This window comes from Eurytemora carolleeae, unplaced genomic scaffold (assembly GCF_000591075.1).
Source record: "Eurytemora carolleeae unplaced genomic scaffold, Eaff_2.0 scaffold779, whole genome shotgun sequence".
In the NCBI taxonomy this organism is placed as follows: domain Eukaryota; kingdom Metazoa; phylum Arthropoda; class Copepoda; order Calanoida; family Temoridae; genus Eurytemora; species Eurytemora carolleeae.
The window spans coordinates 87406-113974 of NW_019396862.1; the positions used below are offsets into that span (position 1 = coordinate 87406).

The following is a 26569-nucleotide window of genomic DNA, read 5'->3' on the forward strand; positions in this document are numbered from 1 at the left end:
AGAAACGGAAAATGTGTGCCTCAACTATTTTTCTAGTACAATAGATGGCAACGTAGAATACGTACACTCTCAGTACACCTGTATTCTGACCTCACAGTGTCTGTTGAGTTTTTGCGTCCGAAAAAATCTTTAATAATATAATGATAATTTTAGAATCTTAAAGTAAAATAAGTGCAATTAAATGTGTTCTTTATTTTTTGTTTTTACACCTTTTTTAATCTTGATTAAACATGTCAACTAATGTGAGAAAATTTCGTTTTCCTTGTTATATTTGACACTTGTGACGTTGTGTTTAATTGGTTCATTTCTCTGTTGCTACCTATTGTACTTGATAATCTATTTGGATATTTCTAGTTAAATTTAAGAATATTATCTACCGGGATTTGAAGGAAGGAATGAAAATAAAAATGTGAATTTAAGTTTAATGAAACTTTGAAATGTAATTTAAATTGTAGAATTTGTTAGATATTATTCATCTTTTAAATTTTTAAATTAACCTTGAAGATATGATTTTTTTATATAAAATGAAACACGTTTTCAGAAAAAAAGATGTTTTAATGTGTTAATTTGCATCATATCTTATGGTGTCAATTTTTAATTACATATTTTATATCAAGATACGCCCTTCATTCAGATTAATTTAACTACTTTACATTTTCAAATGTTTAAGACATATTTTAACATTATGACACAGGGTGTACAGGGGTCCCATGGGGATTAAGTGACGGTCTTTTTTATTAATATGGTTCGCAATTTTTAAATTCTCAAAGTTGACGGAGAAAAACAAATTTTGTTGAAGACGATAAATGAAAATTATTTCCCAACGCGGCATTTTTGTAATTAAGTGTCATGATCAAAACAATAAAAACCGTGACGCGCGTTGATCTCTCCCCCCCCGCCCCTTAAGTTTGATTTGTAAAGCTGGCGAAATCCTGTTTTTGCATGTGCAAAATATCATGCTCTGCCGAACATGTTTTTGTAAAATTAAAGCCAATGGCTGAGTCACATGTCACATCTAAGGTTTGACACAAAAATTAGTAAAAAATACATGCAATAAAATGGACCCGATGTGACGTGTGGCGGGATTTTGGCTTGATTTCAGATGTATGTACAAGAAGAATAAACAACAGTGAAAGGACAGATTTCAACAGTTTTATAGAATTTAAAGTAAGGAAAATGAAACAATTCAAACTCATTTAAACTTTCGCAATACAAATGAAAGGCAGGCCGTGAGGGAGGAGGGGGGGGGGNATTATTATTATTATTATTATTATTATTATTATTATTATTATTATTATTATTATTATTATTATTATTATTATTATTATTATTATTATTATTATTATTATTATTATTATTATTATTATTATTATTATTATTATTATTATTATTATTATTATTATTATTATTATTATTATTATTATTATTATTATTATTATTATTATTATTATTATTATTATTATTATTATTATTATTATTATTATTATTATTATTATTATTATTATTATTATTATTATTATTATTATTATTATTATTATAAAAAAAAACAAAAAATTAGTTAATTATTAATTTGAATTTAAAAAAAATATTATTGAGCTTCCATAAACCGTCACATTGTTAAAGGATTCTTTTCATCAACAAACTAATGATATTTTATTCTTAATTTCTCAATATTGTTAACTTCAGATATTTATATTAATTATTAAAAATCTATCTAATAAAGCAAGACACTTACATATATGTTCCCTATAGCCGGCCAAACGGCTGGACCGAATGGGCTAAAACATTTTGAGGGAATTTGAATCATAATAAGAATAAAAAATACGAAAAAAAGATAAAAAGAGAACTAGTAAGAGAAGGAAGAAAAGACGTAAGATAAAGGAGAAAAACGGAAAGAGAAGACATAGGAGAAGAGAAAAGTATTTAGGAATGCTATGAATGGTCCTGATCCTACCAAAATGTGACTTTAATGACACTTTGACCAATTGAACATAAAATTTTCACCTTTTCTTCTAAAATTTTTTTGGAAAATGCAAAACTCTGCAAGTTTAAAGATTGTTGATCTAAAGACCAAAAACGCGGTTGAATTCAAATAGAAGAAACCGAACGTATCTCTCCCTGGTTAGTCCAGGATATATGGGGGGTGAGAAAAAAGATTTAGATTTAGAATAAGGATGAAAAAGAGGTGAAAAAGAAAGAAAGATAAGAAAGATAAAGGGTAGGAAGAGAAATAAGTAAAGAGAGCCCCCAAGAAAGGAACGATTAAGGAGAGAAAAAGAAACTAAAAAAATAAGGAGGAGATGTATATTGTATAAGAACAGAAAGATAAGGAACAAAAAGAAAAAATTGCAATAAAGAAGAAAAATGGAAAAAGAGAAGAAGGAGAAGGAAAAGAAAGATATTGATAAGAGAAGGAAGAGAAAGAAGAAAGTGATGAAGAAGGAGAAGGAAAAGAAAGATATTGATAAGAGAAGGAAGAGAAAGAAGAAAGTGATGAAGAAGGAAAAGGAAAAGAAAGATATTGATAAGAGAAGGAAGAGAAAGAAGAAAGTGATGAAGAAGGAAAAGGAAAAGAAAGATATTGATAAGAGAAGGAAGAGAAAGAAGAAAGTGATGAAGAAGGAAAAGGAAAAGAAAGATATTGATAAGAGAAGGAAGAGAAAGAAGAAAGTGATGAAGAAGGAAAAGGAAAAGAAAGATATTGATAAGAGAAGGAAGAGAAAGAAGAAAGTGATGAAGAAGGAAAAGGAAAAGAAAGATATTGATAAGAGAAGGAAGAGAAAGAAGAAAGTGATGAAGAAGGAAAAGGAAAAGAAAGATATTGATAAGAGAAGGAAGAGAAAGAAGAAAGTGATGAAGAAGGAAAAGGAAAAGAAAGATATTGATAAGAGAAGGAAGAGAAAGAAGAAAGTGATGAAGAAGGAAAAGGAAAAGAAAGATATTGATAAGAGAAGGAAGAGAAAGAAGAAAGTGATGAAGAAGGAAAAGGAAAAGAAAGATATTGATAAGAGAAGGAAGAGAAAGAAGAAAGTGATGAAGAAGGAAAAGGAAAAGAAAGATATTGATAAGAGAAGGAAGAGAAAGAAGAAAGTGATGAAGAAGGAAAAGGAAAAGAAAGATATTGATAAGANTTATCTGCAGAAAAGAAAATTTTCTGAGGATTTGTTTTTATCCGTTTTACGGTTAATATATGTCATGTTTTTAAAATATGCTAAAATTCAGTCAAATTTGAATCTGATTTAAATACAAAATTATTTGAAATGGAAAAATTCAGAAGACAGGAGTATAGATAAGGGAAAGGAAGGAAAACAATGGAAAAAAAGGGAAACAAGAGAAGGCAGGAAAACAAGAGAAGGCAAGAAAACAAGAGAAGGCAGGAAAACAAGAGAAGGCAGGAAAACAAGGCAAGGCAGGAAAAAAAGGGAAGAAAGGAAAACAATGAAAGTTAGGAAAGAAAGGAAACAAGGGAAAACAGGAAACAAGAGAAGCAAGGGAAAGCAAAGAAAAGGCAGGAAAAAAGTGAAGAAAGGAAAACAATGAAAGTTAGGAAAGAAAGGAAACAAGGGAAGAAAGGAAAACAAGGAAAGTTAGGAAAGAAAGGAAACAAGGGAAGAAAGGAAAACAAGGAAAGCAAGGGAAAGCAAAGAAAAGGCAGGAAAAAAGTGAAGAAAGGAAAACAATGAAAGTTAGGAAAGAAAGGAAACAAGGGAAGAAAGGAAAACAAGGAAAGTTAGGAAAGAAAGGAAACAAGGGAAGAAAGGAAAACAAGGAAAGAAAGGAAACAAGGTAAAAAAGGAAAACAAAGAAAGGCAGGAAAGAAAAGAAAACAAGGGAAGAAAGGAAAACAAGGAAAGTTAGGAAAGAAAAGAAAACAAGGGAAGAAAGGAAAACAAGGAAAGTTAGGAAATAAAGGAAAACAAGGAAAGAAAGCAAAACAAGGAAAGAAAGAAAAACAAGGAAAAAAAGGAAACAAGGTGAAGAAAGAAAACAAAGAAAGGCAGGAAAAATAGGGAAAACAGGAATACAAGGAAAGAAAAGAAAACAAGGGAAGGCAGGAAAACCAGGAAAGAATGAAAACAAGGAAATAAAAGAATACAAGGAAAGAAAGGAAACAAGGAAAGAAAAGAAAAACAAGGGAAGAAAGGAAAGCAAGGAATGAAAGAAAAACAAGACAAGAAAAGAAAACTAGGAAAGAAAGGAAAACTAGGAAAGAAAGGAAAACAAGGAAAGAAAGGAAACAAGGGAAGAAATGAAAAAAAGAAAGGAACAAGGGAAGAAAGGAAACAAGAAATGAAAGGAAAACAAGAAAAGGCAGGAAAAAATGGAAGAAAGGAAAACAAGAAAGAAAAACAAGGAAAAAAAAGAAAGTAAGAAAAACAAGGAAAGAAAGTAAAAACAAGCTTAGAAAAGAAAAAAAAGGGAAGAAAAAAACAAGGGAAATAATTAAAACAAATAAAAACTTAAAAAAGGAATGAAAATAAAACATAGGAAAGGAGGAAAACAAGAGAAGAAAAGAAAGTGAAAAGGGTAAACAGAGAAGAAAGAGAAGAATCAAAGAAAAACAAGGGAGAAGGAAAAACAGAAGAAAGTATAAGAAGAAATGTGAATTAAAAGTTGTGTCTATTCCAAATATAAGAAAAATCATAAAAATATGTAACACAGTATAAATTGAAAATGCAAAATAAAAATGTATATAGATATAGATAGATACATATATTATTGATTAATATAAAGTATATTTTCCTGTAAGTAAACATTTATCTAAATTATCTACACGTATAATAAAATATCTGTCAGATATACAGATATTAGCTCTATTTATCCTTAATTGACTCAATTTCTGCTGCAATTGTTTCTCTGGGTGATTTCTAGATATTCATCTATCAATCTATCTAAATATCTATCTATCTAGGATTATAAGGGTCTACAGTGTACCATGTTTTGTCCTGGGACGAGTGGGGGAGGGGGTANGGGTCTGGACATTCAGACTATACAGACGGCGATATACGCGCTGGGTCACGTTGACTCCAGGTACCTTCGGGAGTACTGAGCTGGGTTTGATGAGAGGTAGAGAAGCCTACAGGAGTAGCAGTGTATACCTCAACACCCAGTGTATAGTGTTTAGTTCTAGAGTAAAACATGGTATTTAACATTCCTTTCGTGTGAGTTCAAATCCTGATTACGGAGTTTATCAAAAGTTAAGCGTGAATTAAATTTGGTGATATCAAGAGTGAATAAAATCTATCTTGTGAAACAAAGTGTTTGTAATCCACGTTTATGGGTAGTACTTCTTAGTGTTGACAAATTATGCTAATAACCGCCGAAACAATTACTTGTAGTTATGTGGGCGTGGTGACATGCCCGCCGATAGTGCCCCGCCCCCGTTTCTCTGCTGTGTGTGCCAGGAAAAAAATACGACTTTCAGATACGAAGTAGTTTGTCAGGATAACATTGCTTTACTACAACTACCTCAAGTTGCACAACCATCGTCGATCTCGGAGATAACCGGCGCGCTAGCCAGCTACCGGTCACCGCCCGCCGACGATCCGAGTTTTGAAAACGAATATTATAATTTCCCGCCAAGACATCCTAGTCACGGGCATCTGAAGGCATGTAACCAGGGTTTTCAATTTCGTAATCCCCCGGTTTTGGGATTTTTGGCCATTTTTATAGTATCTCCTTGCACTTATTTTTCATTGTCAATTCATTTCTATTTTACGATTTTTTCTTAGATTCTGCAGATTTTATTTTTTAATTTTTGTTCGCATTTTCCTTTTTTGTTGCTCTTTAGATTTTTCTTATAAATTTTCTTTGATTCTCCAGGGTCTATTTAATTAATTTAATCTTATTCTATACTTTGGCATCTTAATTTTTGTTGTTCTTTTCTTCCTAATTAAGTTGTTCATTAAAACGCTTTGTTTCTAAATCAGTTGCCCTTTTTGATGTATAAACAATTGGTTGTATTTTTAACTCATTTTAACTTTTTGAAGGGCGTTGCCTAGTTTTTCTCGTATTTGTATTCATGAAAACAATTAATGACAAAAAGATGGAAAATCTAATTCATGATTTAGGGTGTGTAGGATGGACTAAATGGATTGGTTAATTAATGATTTAATGATAAATTAACTATTTTAACTAAATTAACTGCGAACTGATTTAAAACTTAATTCAAAACAGTCAAAATAGAAATAGAATCTGTATAAAAGTAAATTGAAAGTTTGAGAGTTTTGTGATAACAAATGATTGTTTTCTCTGAAAGAAAACATTTTTAAAGTTTTTGAAATTGTTTTTAAATTTGCTATAGATTGGATTGTAGGATTAACTGTTTGTTTCTATTTCTAAACTCGAAATGATTAAGAGATAGAGTTCTTCCCATAACGTCTGTTTTTCTGTAGACCTTTAATATTTTAAACTATCTCACCATGAATTCTGTTAGATCCAATAATCTATGTTTGAAATTTCAAATATCAGATTGTAAAGATATACAATATTAGAAAATTCGTTATAGTTGTGGCAACAACTCTGTTCCTTTATCTTATTTCTTTGATTACTCAATTAACATCATAAAAGTCCTAGTTTTTAATGAATGAAATTTAACGCATTTTTGGAGGCAAATTGATGAAAAAATCCTCGACTTATCAAACTTTTGTATTTTTCAAACTTTCCCGATAAAAATTTACATGTTGTTTAAATTAGCTCCATCAGTGGCGTTTTTAAAAACCCTGGTTTCTCCGATTCTAGTGGCCGGTTTGGGTTCCATCCTCCGGCTCCGAGGTTGGTCGTAATACTCCTGCCTCCGACCAGGGTGGAGGAGAGCTGACCCTCCAGCTAACCTATCCTAACTATCCTGTTCATATACCAACCCTCACACTCAAACGGTTGTCTGGTATATTAGCATCTAGGAATCCAGGTACAAACAAATACTAATTTTCAATAAAAATAAAAAATTAACGAATTCAAACAAAGAGACCTATCATTCGCTTCAAACTTTAACTTTAATATGTGTCACTTCTGATGGTGTAACAGTGTAAACTGTAAACCTTAGATATTTCAAACTTTGACTGTTTGATCATGCAGAATTCTAGTTTACTACGACTACGACATAATTATTATTATTATTATTATCATTATTATTATTATTATTATAAATGAAGGATGTTGACAGTATGTTAATATGTATATGTATGGTTAGGATATGAATCAAAGAAGAATAACTATCTGTACTCTGTACTCTGGTAGCATGAGTGCTGCAGATATATGGTTTTGACATGTTTACTATATTTTAAGAGATTTATTTTCTAGAATTATTAATAAACAATAACATGAAACTTTAATTTCCTCACCCTTTTCAAAATCATAAAATATCCATAGAATTTATTTTGGCCCCATCCAAGCCACAGCGCTCGGTCCCAAACTTACCCGAACCCTGAATAATATTGAGAAATCATATTCCAGAAGTCTGATTGACCATCTATTTTTCAAGTTTATATATAAAGAATGACACATTAAACTAAAGTAAACTGAAGATAAGATAATCATAATTCCTCTTACTGAAGAGATATTAAAGGAACAAAAATGTTTTGAATTTCTGCTCTGTAACCAGGTAAATTCAATTACCTTATACTTGAGCGTAAAGAGGGACTACGTTGTCACAAAGTCCACAAAGTCATACTTTCAATAAACCTCATCCCACAAGTTTTGTCTGGGTTGAATTATGTAAATGGATAAGTTGTTAATTGAATCAGATTTCCACATATGCACCATAGATGAATATAGATTGCGCATAAGATGACATTTTTCATCTTGAAAGATATAAATGTTACAGAGATGTTTTAAAGATATTCCTATTATATAGATTAACTAGGTCGGTTGTGAACATTGGCTGTTCTTATGTCATTGATTGAGTACTTGTGGTGTACATGAGTTCTGTAGAGAGAAATTTAAGTTAGTTTAGTCCTTCTCATGTCCTTCTTCAGTTCTCGTCAATATGATATATTGCTCAGTGAAATATTGTTGTTCAAATAGTACCATTCCCGGAGTTATTTTACACTCTATTATGAAATCCTTTAAAACACCAAACCACCCCGATTATCATTGAAGTACAGTTTGAACCCTAGAAGTATGAGTTCGCGGACTGTACAATTCTCGGTGATTTTGCGTACATAAGCTATCTATGTTTATTTATCTATCTATGATATACACGCATATCAAAGGCACATAACTGAACTATACAAAATTGATAAGATATATAAGTTGATAAATATGCATACACTTATGCAGACAATCTAAAAGCTATTTAAGGTTTACAAACTGTTACCTTTTATTTGATAAATTCATCTTAAAAACTCATCTCCCACACCTTATAGAGTTCTAATTGAAACTAAAACTACCTGTTTTTGTATACTAAGACAGACAAACAGAGTAAATGTCGTCTTTTATAACTTAATCAAATCTAAACACCGGTAATGGCGCAAATATTTGACCTTCTCCTTGTGTCTATTTGCAGTGCGTGTACCTTCTTAATTTATCCAGAGTTTAAAATAAGATTGTTTCCTTCCAAACGTGAAGGATGCATTTCTCCGAAAATCTAAATTCACTGAATTAATCATTTTACCATAACGAATTGGGGTTAACAGATTCAGCCCCCCATCAATTCAGATAGGGTTAGATCAAGATAGTTCAATTAAGATAGGGTTAGATCATGATAGTTCAATTCAGATAGGGTTAGATCATGATTGATCAATTCAGATAGGGTTAGATCAAGATAGTTCAATTAAGATAGGGTTAGATCATGATAGATCAATTCAGATAGGGTTAGATCATGATAGTTCAATTCGGATAGGGTTCCAAATAATCTGCTTTTTACTTTCTGTAGCCCCTGTGTGCAAGCAAAAATGTTGGAAACAGAAACAATTGTCAACATATTCAATAGTTCAATTAACAGTAGGACGGACACATTTGAGCATCTTATTACACGAATTCGCGTAGCATAGACTAAATGTCGTCGTGCTTATATCAGTGCCGATCAAGGTTTGCAAAACTCTTGCATGGTGCCTCAATTGATACTATTCTCTTGCGAAATTCTGTTAAACATACTGCAGTGTCAATGCAGTTACATTAATATTATAACCTAGATATACCTTCACTCTTCGTTCAAGGGGGGGGATAACCAACATGGGAATTGGGAATAAGAAGATATAAAATCATCTAAATTATAAGATAAGTTAAAGAGTGGTCAAAAAGCTTAGTCCTACTTGTCGAGTTCAGGGTTACCTACAAAGAATGAGACTATAGAGATGTCTGTATAGTGTATACAGACAGTATTCACTATTTAGTCATTTTTCTTAAATTTCTTGTTAACCACATTTTTAAAATTTGATTTTTGCGTTGCCAAATTATTATTATATCGTTGAACGCCTTTTTTAAAGATAGAGATAAAAATTAACCTTAGAATTCTCATATTCATAGAGTTTCAGCTGGTTTTTAAAGCATTATCAGTTATGGGTACCCCTGTATGATAAGCAATGATTGAAGAAACACGTGGAAACGGGGAACGTTGGAAAGGGTTGATTAAATATTATTGTGTTTGCAGAATATTGTGGAGATATATAAACTAAACTTAACCTTGAAAATATCAGATTATTTTAACCGGGTTCAACTTCAAGGTTTGTTCTCCGGGAGGGGGTTTAGATAAGGAGTTTTGGGTTTGCTACGATTCAACTTCAAGGTTTTTTCTCTCGGGTAGAAAAGTCGAGATTCTAAGTTTTAGCTTCACTCCGATTTAACTTCAAGGTTTGTTATCCGGTAGGGGTTGAGATACGGAGTTCGCTACGATTCAACTTAAGGTTTGTTTTCTCCGGTAGAGGAGTCGAGATTCTAAGTTTTAGCTTCACTCCGATTCAACTTCAAGGTTTATTCTCCGGGAGGGGGTTGAGATACGGAGTTTTGGGTTCACTCCGATTCAACTTTAAGGTTTGTTCTTCAAGAGGGGTTGAGATACGGAGTTTTGGGTTAGCTCCGATTCAACTTCAAGGTTTATTCTCCGGTATAGGGATTATAATTATATACAGAGTTTCAGGTTCGCTCTGATGATAAGAAGAAGCTTGGATTTTCAGGGTTTTCTCCGGGTTTGAATTTAACCCTTGAAAATAATATCAATAAAGGAAGGTTACTTTTTTATTTGTCTTCGAAGTTTACGGTTTGATAGAGAGAACATTTGGTCCGGTTCCTCTTTGGTTGATTACATTCGGTCCCAACCACGTCAAATTACGTAACATTAAATATTTTTAAAAATCCATTCCAATTTATATTGTTGTTACTTATTTCCACACTTTTATGAAATTTTTTTTTAAATTTGTCTCGCCCTGTATTTTTGACCTACGTAGAAATTGTGAAATCAAACTTTTGGGGATAAAGACGACTTTTAATGTTTTTACATTGTGAAAAGAGAATATATATCTACATATGTTCGGCGATTTTAATTAATGAATTATGACTAAATATGTGCAATTTAAGTTAAATATGAAGTAGATACAATTAATAACTGTAGAATGTAGATTGTAGATGCATATACAACTTTTCTACGCCTAGGTTAAGTACTCACTTAACCTTTTTAGTAGCGCTAGACATTTACATTTTAGAAGTATAAAGCACTTGTTTTTTTACGAAGTAATTGACGAAATTCTGATTGATTTCAGTTCGAGAGATTGCATTTTTCAACCTTTAGTTCGCTGTTCGTACAGCCCGTAATTCTCAGATGTGCATTCCTATTTTCCTTGAAACCAGAAATGAAAACATTAAATTATTTAATTAAGAAATTTTTTCCTTAGCCTGCATTCTTAGCATTCTTCGAGAATTGCAGAATACATTTTTAAATATAAAATTATTCTTTAAAATTTGATACAAAAAAACTCATCTATCATGGAGATAAAACGAAATTCTTAGATTAGAAAATATCGGATTCGGCGAGGACCTCATGATNCATCAGAACCATATCCGTTTCCATTTAAATATATTCATCAGCCATGATCGTGCCAACTCAATTCAAACCATTTTGGAAGATTTTCTTCTCAAATTAGAAATTATGAAGTTTCCTAGCTTTCTTGCAGCTTTTTTACAGTGCACAGTGCACAATTTACATGTATAGTGTACATACGGTAAAAATTGTAGTGTACAGTATAAAGAAATTAAGTGTACATTTAGAAGTGTACAGTTTATAGTTAACATTGTAAAATATACAATGTTAAAAGTACAGTGTTAAGTTCACAGGTGTAAAGTGTACAGCATGCAGTAGCATTGTAAAGTGTACAGCATGCAGTAGCATTGTAAAGTGTACAATGGTAATGTAAAGTTTGCAGTTTACGTACAGGGTGTGTCTTAAATTACAACTAAGAAAACAACATCATACACACAGTAAACAAATTTATTTGTAAACCCAATTTTTCTTTCAATCATAGCTTATTTCTTGTTATGTTTCATTTATAGAGAAATCTTTATTTTTATAGCTCCACCCTGTAGATATTGATGTGTGACTGGTATAATGGGATCCTGACATGTTTATAGGCCAAGAAACTGCGAAGATAAATAAATATCTACTAAATTCTTAACCTGCTATTCTTTCATAAATAATCGAGGAAAACGAAAGCGTTGAAAATCTTTTTATTCAACATTGTCACATTTTTGTTTCAAGGTGGTCTGACCGCGCTGCAAGGGAGATATATAACTTAAAAAGATTGTTTCATTTATTCTGTGTCACCCTGCATTGAATGTGTATAAAACAGGGATATTTTGTATCAATAACCTATAATTTTAATTTTAGAATATCAACGTGTGTTATTGTATAGAGATGACACTTTGGGGACATGGAATTTCCGCGATATAGATTTTTTAAATCAATTATTTACATTTAAAAAATAAATGTTTTTACTGCTCAATAAAAGATGAATTTGATAAATGAGTATTTAAATATTTATGCTAACAGGGAAATAAATTTTTAAAAAAAGGTTTTGGTTATGGTAGAGTAAAAACCTGAAAAATATTTTGGTAAAATTCCTAAACGCCTATAGCTGTTACGTGTTGTTGATCTTTGAAAATTCGATTAATTAGACTTCGGATAATGAATGAACTTGATTGGAAAATAAAAGATAGAAAGATAGTTGTTTAGCAAAACTGATTCAAAATCTTAAATCACAAAAGTTCGGACATGATTCTGTTTTGATCTTACATAAAATTACCGCGTGAAATTAAAACATGACCGGAGTAAAGTTTATTTTTATTCATACCTTTTTATATCCCCATACTCGTAGATTATATATATATATGTTATATGTATATATACGTATATGCAGATCGTGTTGTTAAGTTCAATTTTTTCATTCTTCATTCATTTTTCAGAAATCCGCTAGTTGCTTAGAATGCCGCAATCTATTTACAGATAAAAAAAATCAACAAGATGGATATAGCACGCACCTCTGACCCTTTAGTAAAAGTAAATTCAACCTAAAGTCTGACCGCGTCAACCTTTTTGCACCGGCTAGTCCTATATTGAGTGTTTTCTTTATTTACCCAATGTCCCGGCGATACAGTACAAACTGGGACCGGAAATGTTGACCCAGCTCGGAAATTCAAATGTACTACTGCTGCCCGTGATTGAGAGATTTAAAGGATATATTTGCAATATATTAAAGAGAACTACTGAAACCTTAAAGAATCAGTCGACGTAATATGAATTGACTCTCCATCTAAAGAGTGGTATTACTCGGTACCCCTGTTAAGAAAGGGCCACTTGAAATTACGTTGAAAGTAACTTTAATGTACCCATGACCAAAATTACAGATTTAAATGAAATTATCTGATTTTAATAAACCATTCAATTTCACGTAAATTGTTCTTATTTGCAAAAAACAGACAAATCAGAAATTGATTTCGATAAATTTTTATATCCTCATCTTTGTTTTAATAAATAATATTGAAAATAATTTCCAGTTCTGATCTAGGCCGTTGCCGCACTGTAACAATATTTCTTAGAATTTTAAAGAATTTGAGGAATTTAAAGAATTCACCCTTTTCCATAAAAAACTTTAGAATAAGACACCTTGAGTGAAAACAATGGTGAAGTTTTGAAAGAAGATTTTATAGATAAATCATTTTTTGGTTGTACAGAGATAAAATACCGATCTGGAGAAAGGGATCTACTTTTTGAAATTTTTCGATTTTAGAATAGATTCGTTATAAGGTTAACAGAATGATAAAATGAAGGTTGTTCTTTATAATTAAAAATTAAAATTGATTTGTGCAAAATAAAACCACGCATCTGTTTCGTTTCCTCTTTGGTCGGTTTACATTTGGTTCGTTTCCTCTTTGGTCGGTTTACTTTTGGTTCGTTTCCTCTTTGGTCGGTTTACTTTTGGTTCGTTTCCTCTTTAGTTGATTACATTTGGTGCGGTTCCTCTTTGGTTGATTACATTTGGTCCGGTTCCTCTTTGGTTGATTACATTTGGTCCGGTTCCTCTTTAGTTGATTACATTTGGCACTGTTCCTCTTTGGTTGATTATATTTGGTCCGGTTCCTCTTTGGTTGATTACATTGGGTGCGGTTCCTCTTTGGTTGATTATATTTGGTCCTGTTCCTCTTTGATCGGTTTACATTTGGTTCTTTTCCTCTGTAGTCGATTACATTTGGTTTGTTTCCTCTTTGGTTGGTTTACATATGGTCCTGGTCGGTTTACATTTGGTTCGTTTCCTCTTTGATTGATTACATTTGGTCTGGTTCCTCTTTGGTTGATTACATTTGGTTCGTTTCCTCTTTTGTTGATTTTATTTGGTCTGGTTTCTCTTTGGTCGATTACATTTGGTTCGGTTCCTCTTTGGTTAATTACATTTGGTTCGTTTCGTCTTTGGTTGATTACATTTGGTTCGTTTCCTCTTTGGTCGATTACATTTGGTTCGTTTCCTCTTTGGTCGATTACATTTGGTTTGGTTCCTTAGTGGTCGATTACATTCATGGTTCGGTTCCTCTATAGTCGATTACATTCATGGTTCGGGTTCCTCTTTGGTCGGTTTATATTTGGTTCGGTTCCTCAGTGCTCGATTACATTCATGGTTTGGTTCCTCTATGGTCGATTACATTCATGGTTCGGGTTCCTCTATGGTCGATTACATTTGGTTCGGTTCCTCTGTGCTCGATTACATTCGTGGTTCGGTTCCTCTATGGTCGATTACATTTGGTTCGGTTCCTCAGTGCTCGATTACATTCATGGTTCGGGTTCCTCTATGTTCGATTACATTTGGTCCGGTTCCTCAGTGGTCGATTGCATTCATGATTTGGGTTCCTCTTTAGTCTTCGGTTGGTTTACTTTGGGTGTGTTTCCTCTTTGGTCGGTACACACTTAAATCAAAACATGGCGTCGCGTTACTTTCTTAGTTTAAGATTCTTAAATTTGTCTTAGACATTCGATTCTAGGGGCGGATGAGGGGTGATCTAAGTAGGTGGTGTGTACTAGATATATAAAGTTTTGTGTGGCTTGCTTGATTTTGATTTAATGGTGTAATATATAACAAAAATTGTATACATATATCATGTAAATATATAATACCTCCAATAAATCTTTTTCAAATGAGATTATGAATTTGATCAAAACTGCATTTATTTAAATCTAATCGATATCAGTCATTTATAGAACTTAAAAACAATTGTGACGAAAAAAAAGATTAAAATCGCCAAAAAAAATACTATGCAATTATATTTATTTTTAAGTTTTCATAAAATTTGAGAATTTTACATTAAACATTGAATTTATTTGGTAAGAAATCCCTTAAAATGGTTTTCGAGGAATACTTTGATCTGAATAAATATTTGTCGTAAAATCTACAAAAGAAGTGAAATTTGGAATCTTCTCCGAATTTCAATCCTTCCATTTTTTGACAAATAGGGAAATGGATTTTATCCATTTCATTTTTTTGCATTAATGATCAGTTTAGGCGATCAAATTTTCGACGTGTTTCCTTTTATTTTTAAAACTGAAACATGCTTTAAAAAAAAAAACTTTTTATTTTCAAGAACGTTTTTATTATTAAATCGTACTTAAACATGGAAATAAACCCAACAACTAAACAAAGGGCTTTATTTCTAAAGAAAAATTTTCGGGATGACCGTTTAAACCTTTTGGATGTTGTACTTAAACTTCTTGAATATGTCTCATGAAAATTTCTCATTTTCTAAATGATTGAATTTTGACATTGAGAAATGTTGTTGATACAAAATATATCTTACATTCTTTTTTCAATTTTCTTTATTTTTCTTAATGGAAAATTCTTCTCCATTACTTGCAGAATTCTTTCGAAAATAAAATAAAGTTCTTTTGTTTCTTTTAATTACTGAAAAGTCCTCTTAGATGTTTTTTAATGTGGCTTTTATTTTAATTTAAAAAATGTAATTCGTTTCAGTAAATTTTTGGCATTTTTTATTAGGAAGAAAACAAAATTATGGCCTTTTTTTCTGTATTGTAGAAATCCACGAATCCTATTCTATTTTTTAGACTGGTAATGATATTATGTGAAAGGTATTAAATATACTTTATAATGGTTCCTATGGGAACTTGACACGTGGTTAAGTGTATAGTCTCTTTTTCCAATACAGGGTGGACAGAGAAAAATAGTCCCGGTCAGGCAATATCTTTCTATTCATAGTCTAATTAGAATTTAGATATAAATACTTTATAATATACTAGAAATTCAAGGCGCTTCGCGCCCTTCTTTCTAGCCTTAGAGGGCGCTTCGCGCCCATCTTCTAAATTAATTGTGAACATGTTCTCTTTGTGTACATCGTAAAACAAAACAAAAATAATTCGCGGATTTTCAAAAAAAGTTTCGCGGATTTTCAAAATTTTTAAAAATTTAATGACGATCAAATTTTGATGGAGACAAATATTTGAAATTTTGATTTTTCATAAACCTTCCCTGGGGTCCCTAGATGTCCCACAAAAAATTTGGGCCCGATCGGTTCAGCCGTTTTGACGTTTATTGGATACAAACAAACAGACAAACAGACAGACAGACAGACAGACAAGCCAAATTTATATATAGATAAAATATTTTTTAAATAGAAGAACCGCTTGGCCAGATTTGTTTATTATTTTTTAATTAAAACTTCCGTTAAATAGTAATTATTTATGGTGAACAGCTCAAAAATGTTGGCATTATATCATATTATCGTCGATTTTATTTGTACAACCTGTATTATGTCTAGTTGTTGCAGCAGTGGTGCATATAGGTTTTCATAACTAATTATATTTCTTTCTTTTTCTAGGTGAGTTAAGAAACCCAACAAGAACAAGAACCAGATTCGAGAAAAGAGAGGGGGGGGGCAAATAAAAGAGAAGGGGGGGGCAAAAGGAATAGAGTCTGATTTTCTAATCCCCGTATCTTTTCAAGCCAATCAATTAATTCTTTTAGATCAAATATTTAAAGTTTGAAATATTAAATGTTTGCGCCATTAGGTGAGTTAAATTTGAGTTTGTGGGAAAGACTCAATTTTTTTATCTTGGAATTTCCTATAAGGACTTATAACCGAACTAACTTTGGAGCAGTTATCCTACTGCATAGTATAAATGATATTTAAAATGCAACAAAAAATATTATTAATGTAAATTAAACCCCAATGGATTCAATGCTAAAATCAAGAGTGCAAAGTCAAAATTAAAATAAGTTGGCAAGTGTATAGTAAAAATTAATCGTAGAAGTTTAAAAAAATATTAAATTCCTGTTTTTATGCGTTAGCTATTTTAACTGTTCTGTTCATAAAGTCATTTTTATAAATCCTTTTAATTACTCTCTCAGAAACTTGGAGACTTGTCAATGAGGATAGTTACTAAGAGGATAAGAGCATAATAGGAACAAAATAATTTAGAAGGATGAGCACAAAATGCGAAAACCTCACCCCATGTCCATCTACGCTATTAAGGTTCAATTGTTACAACAACAACGAAAAGCTCCTCGCCCTCCCTCCCAATTTTATAGTTATCTTTTTTTCTGGTTGAAAGGTTCATATTGAAAACATATATAAAACATTGACCTGAAAGGCTGAAAGAAGAATTGTATAATGTCAAATATCAAGCTTTTTTGGTCTAATAGATTTTTAATAAAAAAGCATTTCTAACAGATTGAATGGAAAATCTAACCATCCTATATTAATAAATATAAAGAAGGCTTTATATAATCAGAGCTGAAAACTTTAGAATGGTGGATATCGAGATTAATGCTTGATCCTCTTTTTCTTTATATCGAGACTAACCTAATCTTGTACTTGTATCCTGAAAAATGTATGAAATTCAACCAATCAGAGTCGCATATATAAAAGTAGCAGGGTTTAAAGTTTAGGTTTAAAGTAACAGGGTTTAAAGTAGCAGAGTTTAAAGCTTAGGTTTACAGTAACAGGGTTTAAAGTAGCAAAGTTTAAAGTTTAGGTTTAAAGTAGCAGGATCTAAAGTTTTGATTTAAAGTAGCAGGGTTTAAAGTTTAGGTTTAAAGTAGCAGGGTTTAAAGTTTAGGTTTAAAGTAGCAGGGTTTAAAGTTTTGATGTAAAGTAGCAGAGTTTAAAGTTTAGGTTTAAAGTAGCAGGGTTTAAAGTTTAGGTTTAAAGTAGCAGAGTTTAAAGTTTAGGTTTAAAATAGCAGGGTTTAAAGTTTCAGCTAATCTAGTCACTAAATCTATTGTTTAAAATGACAATGGTTAATCGTGTCTCATAAACAGTATATTTTACTCTTTACATGCTTCTTGTATTCAAGCAAGGACCTAGTTTAGAGAACACAGAATATCTTATCAAAGGGTGACAACTAAAATTGCATATTTTTATACAATTTGACCGGTGCTGGGGAAGTCTGACACTTCTGGAAATCTGGAAATGCAGTATTTTGGTTGAAAAGGAACTGAGTCAAGTGTTTAATGGTATACAATAAAGATAAAGACTGGGTATTTTTCTTCAAGTATTTTGCTGATTCAAAACAAAATACTGTGATCAGAGAAGCAAAGGAAGGGTTAAGAGTTCAAGAAATTCAAGGATTTAAGAAAAAAGGAATGGAAATTAGAGGAGTACAGGGTAATGGGATGGAAATTAGAGAAATAAAGGTAAAAGGGAAAGGAATTTAAGGAGTAAAAGTTAAAGGGATGGAAATGAGAAGAATAAAAGTTAAAGGGATGGAAATGGGAAGAAGAATAGTAAAAGGGATGGAAATGAGAAGAATAATAGTTAAAAAGATGGAAATGAGAAGAATAATAGTTAAAGGGATGGAAATGAGAAGATGCATAAAGTAAAGAGTAAGGATGGAGAGAAGAAGAGGATTATATCCCGGAGTAAGGTTGGAGAAGAGTAGTTGAGTTTACTCCGTCGAGGAAGAAAGAACCAGGTTCCGTCAAACTTCTCCGGGAATAAGTTTCATACGGAGAAGCTTGGTTCACTTTAGTCTCCGGAGACACTAAAGTCTACGAGGTGAAGTTTTAGGGAGGGGGGTAATTATTAAAGTTCATGATCTAAAGATATGCTTATATCAGTGACTGATTTAAAAACATAAGGAAATGTTTGATAACAAACTTGACCGGCTTTTCACATATTTTTCGTCATGATTTACTTCAATTGAGTGTTCAATTGTGATAATAAATAAACGATATTTTTATAATCGAAATGCGCAAGAGACTTTTGTAAAGAAGCCACAATTAAAAAAAATAGTTTTTAAAATCAGAAGCATTGATTTCTAATTCAAACTTGATCAGACCAAGTTTTTTAGATCGTTTTGAATTGGTCATTGTCATATTTGCATGGAGGGTCACATGAAACTAGCATTCTGCCTCCTGTCAGATATTTTGTTTTGGAAAATGATGAGTCTTCATTAAAATTTGAAACCTCTGTTTGTTGAAGAAATTATTAATCCCTGTTTATCCAAGAACACTGTTGAATTTAAAACTGAATGCAGCAAATCTTCAACTTAATATTTTATGGCTGCAGCAACATTAAAAAGCAGTTTTCTTGTGAATATGAGCCAGAAAGCAATCTTAGCCCCCCATATTCTTTAATCTTCTAGCCTTCGATCTTCTATTCTTAGTAATCTTCTATTCTTCAATCTTCTACTCTTAGAACCTTTTCTATTCTCAGTAATCTTCTATTCTTAGTAATCTTCTATTCTTCAATCTTCTACTCTTAGAACCTTTTCTATTCTCAGTAATCTTCTATTCTTAGTAATCTTCTATTATTTGAAATCTTTTATTCTTTGTAAACTTCTATTTTTCAATCTTCTATTCTTAGTAATCTTTTATACTTCAATCTTTTATTCTTCTTAATCTTCTTTTCTTTAATCTTCCATTCTAATCTTAGTACCTTTTCTATTCTTCAATCTGCTATTCTTAGTAATCTTCCCCTTCTTCTTCGCCGCCGTATTCTTTTACTTTTTCTTTGTTTTCTTCATATTATTCTTTTTCTTTTTCTAATTTTTTTTCTAAGTATTCTTTTTCTTTTTATTATTATTTTTCTTTGGTTTCTTCGTCTTTTTTCTATTTTTTCTATTTCTCGTACCTATTTTTACTTTTCTGTTTTTTTTCTTTCTTTTTCTTCTTCTTCGCCTTTTTCTTCTTTTTCTTCTTTTTCTTCTTTTTCTTCTTTTTCTTTACTAGTTTACTAAATCTATGTAACTTCTAAGACAGAATTCAAGCTTTCAAATTATTTCCAAAATCCAATATGTAAGGAACTAAATTTGTTGTCTCATTGATATGATATAATCCCTACATCTTTGCAACCTGATGGTGTAAATCTTTTTTACTTCTAGCTTAGTCTATTTTAACAGAACAGAATTCTAAGTTTGAAATATCAAAAGTCTACGACATCAGGTTGAAAAGATATAGGAATTAGAAAATATACAAACAATATCTTTTTCTGACCTTTCAGCGTCAATAATTTGATAAGTTCTCCTACCTTCCTTATTTATTCCCCCCCCCCCACCAATTGGCCTCTCTCTCCCCCCTTTTTTTTATCTAAGATGGCATTTTATAATAAATTGTTGTTTGGCTATTTTCTCAACCATTCTCTAGAGTGTATATCTTCATAATTTTCAGTGTTTTTAGTCATTAATCATTAACTTTGTTTGAACTAAACCCAGCTAATATCTTGCACCCCCCCTCCCCTCCCCCGGCCCCCTGTTTTCCTTCTATTGCCATGTTCCATTGCAAAATGGCCTAATTTTGCCTAATTGTGGGATTAAGTTAAATCTTGTATGTATATTGTATAGTATGCAATATACAGACTATTTAGCTCAAATCTAGAGTTTCAAGGGAATCTTCACGAATTGTGGCAAAGGGGGAGGTATAAACTATTTAAATAAATTGGCCGCTATTGTTTGGCAAATTATCTTCTTATAATCGAGCATTAAACTTGCTAAAGAAATCAAAACTGTTGATGCCTGCCTTGCAACTTTGCTGAATTATTTGAACAGTCCCTTTATGTCAAGGCACAATCAGGCAGCATTATTAGGGTATTAAATGCATTTGCATGCGACACACATAAATCATATGCCCGAGATTATGGTACCATTAGCTTTCAACATTTTTTTTTCATTTTCTTTTTTACTCGTTTTTTCCATCATATTTATGTTCGCCACAATCTCTAATCTTTCCATCAATATTTCAAACTCAGATAGTTGATCTAATATATTTGAAATAGTTTGAAATATCAAAGATCTATGACACAAGGGGCCAAATTTAATAAATAGCGAAACATGGTTGAACCGCGTAAACATGGTTCAACCCCTGGTCCCAGGTAGTGTAAATGCAAAAATTAGATTGTGTCTCGTATTTCTAAATCTTTAATATTTTTTCTCGTATTTCTAAATCTCTAAAAGTTTGTCTCGTATTTCTAAATCTCTAAAAGTTTGTCTCGTATTTCTAAATCTCTAAAAGTTTGTCTCGTATTTCTAAATCTCTAAAGTTTGGAAAGGTTCCTATGTCCTTTCTGTTCTTTGATAAACCAGGGCCTGTAATGTAGTGTGAGCCTCCACTGAAAAAGAACCGATTCATAAAGTTAATGTTGAAACCTTGATCTGATCAATTATGTGGAAGATAACGTCGATTTTCTACCTTTAAACATGTTTAATTCTGTTAATTTCCTCAGTGCTCCTGCAGCAAAAAAATGTGCAAGTCAGTTGTGTAAAGAACCCACGAATAAATATAATCAGTTTTCAAATACCAAAACATGGATATATAACAGAAACTATTGACCAATTATGCATGACGTCACAAGTTTCCAATCTAACAAAGAAGACGACATTTTATCTCCTTGATAGTCTATTTTATTTGGCTCACACTGAATCGATAATATTAAATTAACACCTGTTTGATCTTGTAGCTTGCTAATTAGTTGAATTAATTATTCAGTTATCTGATAGTTAATGTTATTCAGATTGAATTCAAACATGTATACAGATCTTTCAGTCAACATTTCGAAGTATGAACGAGCCTTTCACAATTTACTGTGTTAAAATACGCCTTTTTTTCTAGCGACACATATTTATACAATATTACACAATTTCATTATTATTTTATCCGTAGTTTGTACTTTATACATTCTCTTTTTAAAACAAAAAACATTAATAAACAGAAGTATTTGAAAAAATATTTTTGCAAAAATTGCAGACATTTTATATTGATCTATTTATTTGTCCATTTGGGTTCAGATATTCATGAAGCATACTATAGTTCCCGAGAAATTAAAAAAATTGAATTTTGAAAAAAAGTTTCGATTTTTGAAATATTAATTCGATTTTTGACAAAACAAAATGTCAATTTTATTTACTTATGTTACCCCCGGTTTTTGCTGTATCAATATGCGAATATAAAACTTAATTTACATTTTAGAAATTTTCATCTTCAGCAAGGATTTTTATAACATGACTTGTTCAACTGAAACTAAAAACGGGGATTCTAGAATTATATTGATATTAACACTTTATTTCATTCTAGTAGTCCATGAGACAGAAATGAGATTGTAAAATTCAAATAATTGAATTAGAGAATGAAACTATCTGGGCCCGTTTTTCTGGACAAAACTTTTATTTCTTGAAAATCTACATATTTCATCTTGTTTAAAGATTTGGTTTAACTTTCAAATATTAAATAAATCGAAAGAATCATATTCTGTATTCTGTATTCTGTAATCTGTAATCTGTATTCTGTATTCTGCATTCTGCATTCTGTATTCTGTATTCTGTATTCTGTATTCTGTATTCTGTATTCTGTATTCTGTATTCTGTATTCTGTAATGTATAAATACTGCATTGAAAATCAATCAGCGTTCTTCATATAAAGAATATATATAAAACCACATTTATATAATGATTAAAACATAAACGTTCGTCGTTGATTAACAAGAACTTTTACAGACAACCTTACGAGACATTGTTCTTCAGTTCTTCACAAAAATAAAGTAAAATGTGTTTCTAATGTTGGGAACATTCCCTTTAAATGAGGTTGATAACATTATATCAATGTATGTTCTTATCAAATATTATGTGTTTAACAATCCGAGTTATTTTCAATGATAAACAGAAATAAATACGTTTGAAGACTACCTTAAATCACACTAAGATGTTTTAAATAGTTTTATAGCTTTTAAAACAATAAAGAATCTACATGCCACTATAGTAAGTAAGTAAGTAAGTAAGTAAGTAAGATTTATTAGAGATAAATCAAGATTATAATACATATTATAATATGATTAACATTCTCATAAGAATATAATTGAATATATCATGGGTTTTATCACAGATTAAGATAAGGTTATATCATAGGAAGTTTAATTTTCTCTGCATATAGGGAATAGCAGATTTTCTGTATTTCTCCGTTCTAGCATAGTTGAAGTAAATAGTTCAACATTCCGTAGCTGGTGGTTGTGAGTGACTGGTTCTACCGGGAATAGGGCAGAATGCCTTTGAGATTTTAGACATTTTTTAGCAAAGGATAAACAAAGTTTCTCTCTCCTAATCCTTAAGGTTTCTAGTTCCAGAACTGATAGAGCAGATTGATAATTAACATATACTGGGCCTAGAATAACTTTTAGGGACACCTTCTGAACCCTTTCTAGGGCCTCACCCTGTGCTATGGGCAAAGAGGAACTCCATACTACACAACAGTACTCAAGAATACTACGTATATACGCAATGTAAACTCTAACCAGGTCTTTCAGGTTCATACCAATAAACTTGAGTTTACAGAGTAGGGATAATCGGGCATAACTTTTTTTGCATATTTCTCTTGTATAGTTTCAGTAGAAGTAAATATTTCCATTTAGTGTATAGCGCCGATATAAGGATTTATCTCTAATTGGATGATGAGATAGATAGAAAGATAGACGATACCGCCATGCAATTTCTATTGGTTCAGAATAGACAACAAACACATGACTGAACCCTGATTGGATCAGGCGCTAATGGACTCGGCAGACTAGATTGATGCAGTTATTTTGGAGACCCCTGTGTTTATAAATCTGTGTCCATGAAGAAACCAGCAATCTTAAGAAATGATTTTTAACTTTTGTGGGAAATTTCAATTTACTTTTTATGAAGAATTTGATTATTTTCATAAAAGTTAAATTAAGTTTCCAACAAAAATATTTCTAAGAAATGAAACAAATGTTTATTAATAATCGCGCTTAATGAATTTAAAACGGATTTGTGGGGCTTCGCAAGGTCTTGGAAACCTTGAATATTTTTAATATATTTACAAAAACAAATCAAAAAAAAAATTGTCAATTTCTCATCAAAATTAATTTCTATAATTTTGTTAAAACTGTATTTATATTATTTTCTATGAAACAAAATAAAAACTTATGTCCCTGTATAAAGAATAGGAAATTATGTCTCCCAAAAACATATCGGTAATGCATCAATCAATCAACAAATACATTTGTTAGACCATTTATCCCTTGGTTCTACATTATCTTCAAGGTAAAACATTATGTTGTGAATATTCTTTTCGAAACTTTTCCCTGCTTCCCCTTGTATATTGTCTATAAAAGATGCAACTAATTACTGCTCTAAAAAGTTAAGGAAAACTTTTCTTTTTGTTTTTATTTTTCAATTTAGCTTCATTACACATTAAACCTTTGTTTTAGCAATGATGATTAGATATATCTTTGTTCTTATTGTAAACGGGAATTGTTGAAATGTGCAGTGTACACTACATAGGCCTACAAACCTACTGGTGAAACTATTTGCTTTGAAGAACAACATTAAAATATACAATATTTCAAAGATTTATAGATCCCACTCCTAGAGATACGTTAATTTATCTAGGGTCCCACTATTTCATCTTAAGAAAGTTTAAGGAAAAATTCAAAAAGATTTTCATGATATTTCTAGAAATTGTGTACTATATGTAGTAACTAAGTGCTTTTAATAGAAATTTGGGAAAATGAGAATTATCCTTTTTTTGACAAATATTTTGATAATATGTAATAATTAGTTTATTGTAGTTCCTTCTCATTCATCGTAATCATAATTCTGCAAATATTTTTGATGAAAAGAATATTCATATCCATAAGATTACAATTCGATCTGTGTCAACCCTTTCTCTCTCTCTTTCTTTCCTTTCATTCATTTTCGTCCTTTCTGTCTTTTTATTCTCTTCATCCATTCGTTTCTTTCATTCCTTTCATCCCTTCATTCCTTTCGTTCCTTTTGTTCCTTTTATCCTTTCGATCCTTCTATTACTTTCATCCTTTTGTTCCTTTATCTCTTTCGTTCCTTTCATCCTTCCGATCCTTTCTTTCCTTTCCTCCTTTCCATCCTTTTATCTTATCGTCATTTCCTTCTTTCGTTCCTTTCATTCCTATCATCCTTTCGTTCCTTTCAATCCTTTCATCCTTTTGTTCCTTTAAATCCTTTCGTCATTCCGTTCTTTCCTTTGTTCCTTTCATTCCGCTTTTCTTTTGTTCCTTTTATTCATTTCATTCCGTTTTTTCTTTTGTTTCTTCTTTTGTTTTTTTTTCTTTTGCAAATATTCTATTTAATTGGAATATCTGTTTAAACTATGAAAATAGAACATTTATATTGAATTGACAGAATTAGTTTTTATTATTTAGCTATGTCAGAGCCTGCAGGGCTTGTTTCATAAGTACCAAGAAATATTTAAAAACTTGTAATTCCAATTGTTCACTGTTTTGTTTGAATACGAAATCATAATTTTATTTTACGCAGCAAATCAGAATGGGCCCGAGTTTGCATTGATCGTCTTTTCTAATTAATTTTCTGTCGGTTTCATACGAGCTAATATGCTAATTAGAGCAATATGGTCGAAATATCCAAGTCAAAATCCCTTCCGAGGAAAAAGCAGTATTACTTTTATTTGTAATTGATATATCTTAAAGTACAGGATTAGTTTAATTTTGTTGATCTTGTAATGATCCGTCCAGCAATAGAACCCTAATCCTGGTATACTCAACCACTGGGACAACAGTGTAATGTGCTAAACCTCTTATATATCCTTACCGGGGGGGGGGGCATTTTCCCACTTTGGGAGGGGGGTCGTCTACCCCTTTTGGGGCCTCACCTTCAATAGAAAATGAATTTTAATTTGTTGAATAACACTTGTCTTGTGAGACATCGATCTCAACATAATAGAGAAATGTAGAAAAAGGCTTTAACTTAATATTAGAGTAACAAAACTGTTTAGTGACAATTGAAAAGGAGTTTTAGGCTGGGTAGGGGTGTATGCTTCATCTGGGGGAAGGTAGGGGGGGGGGGAAGTTGTGTCTACAATGTCACTGCAGAAACACTAATTGCCCCGTGAAAGGATGAAAACTTTAAAGTTTTCTAGCAATAAAAAAGTTTTCAAGTAGAAACTGAAATGTTAAACAAGGTTCAGAATTTTAATTCAACAGAAACCAACCTGCCATTTCCAGGAAGGTGGTTTTTTTGTGTGGGAATATTGAGGATCGTATAGTTTTTAAATAAAAATGAGCAATTGTAAATAAAATGTAAATTTGAATCAGGTATTTTCTAGAGAAGTTTGGCTCATGAGGATCTAAAAAACTATTTTTTTCTTTTTTACTTTTTTGGTCGTTTTTTTTAATGTTACAGTTTCATTTCGAAACAAAATAATTTTTCTTCTATAGTTAGTCTTTTTTGGTCTAATTTAATTTTAATTTTTACTTTTCAGGTTCGATCAACTCTGATATCCGTGTATACCTGAACACTAGATTTCCCAAGGGTGGAGTAGATCATCATTTACAGAATACAATCAGGTATAGAACTTAGTCAACACATTGTAAACACCGGTTCAGTTCAAGTACAAGGCCGACTTTTAAGCAGATTGTACAAGCTGTACAGTACATATACAGACTATATTAGACAAAATGGAACTTGTACACCAAATGAATTAGAATGTGAAAAAAGATCAGAACTGAACTGAGGGTGGAACTTTTGAATGAGAAAGCAATGAATAAATACTCAAAATCTGATAACACTTATTTATTTTTACGGGTCAAGCATGTTGCCTTTTTTCTCTCGATCTAAAATAGGTTCAAGAGAGTTTCTGGT

General features: G+C 31.4%; 1 protein-coding gene across 9 annotated transcripts in view; it reads left to right on the forward strand.

Annotated features, from left to right (window-relative positions):
- The window catches only part of LOC111709496 (membrane-associated guanylate kinase, WW and PDZ domain-containing protein 3), a 104314-nt gene that overhangs the window by 32428 nt on the left and 45317 nt on the right, over window positions 1-26569 (forward strand). For 8 of the 9 annotated variants that reach the window (XM_023483173.1, XM_023483175.1, XM_023483171.1 and 5 more), the window contains one exon: window positions 26190-26274. In XM_023483173.1, the coding sequence (XP_023338941.1) occupies window positions 26190-26274 (85 nt within the window). Of the gene's footprint in view, window positions 1-5064; window positions 5610-6741; window positions 6911-26189; window positions 26275-26569 lie in introns of those variants that run through there. The other variant, XM_023483174.1, reaches the window with a different exon arrangement.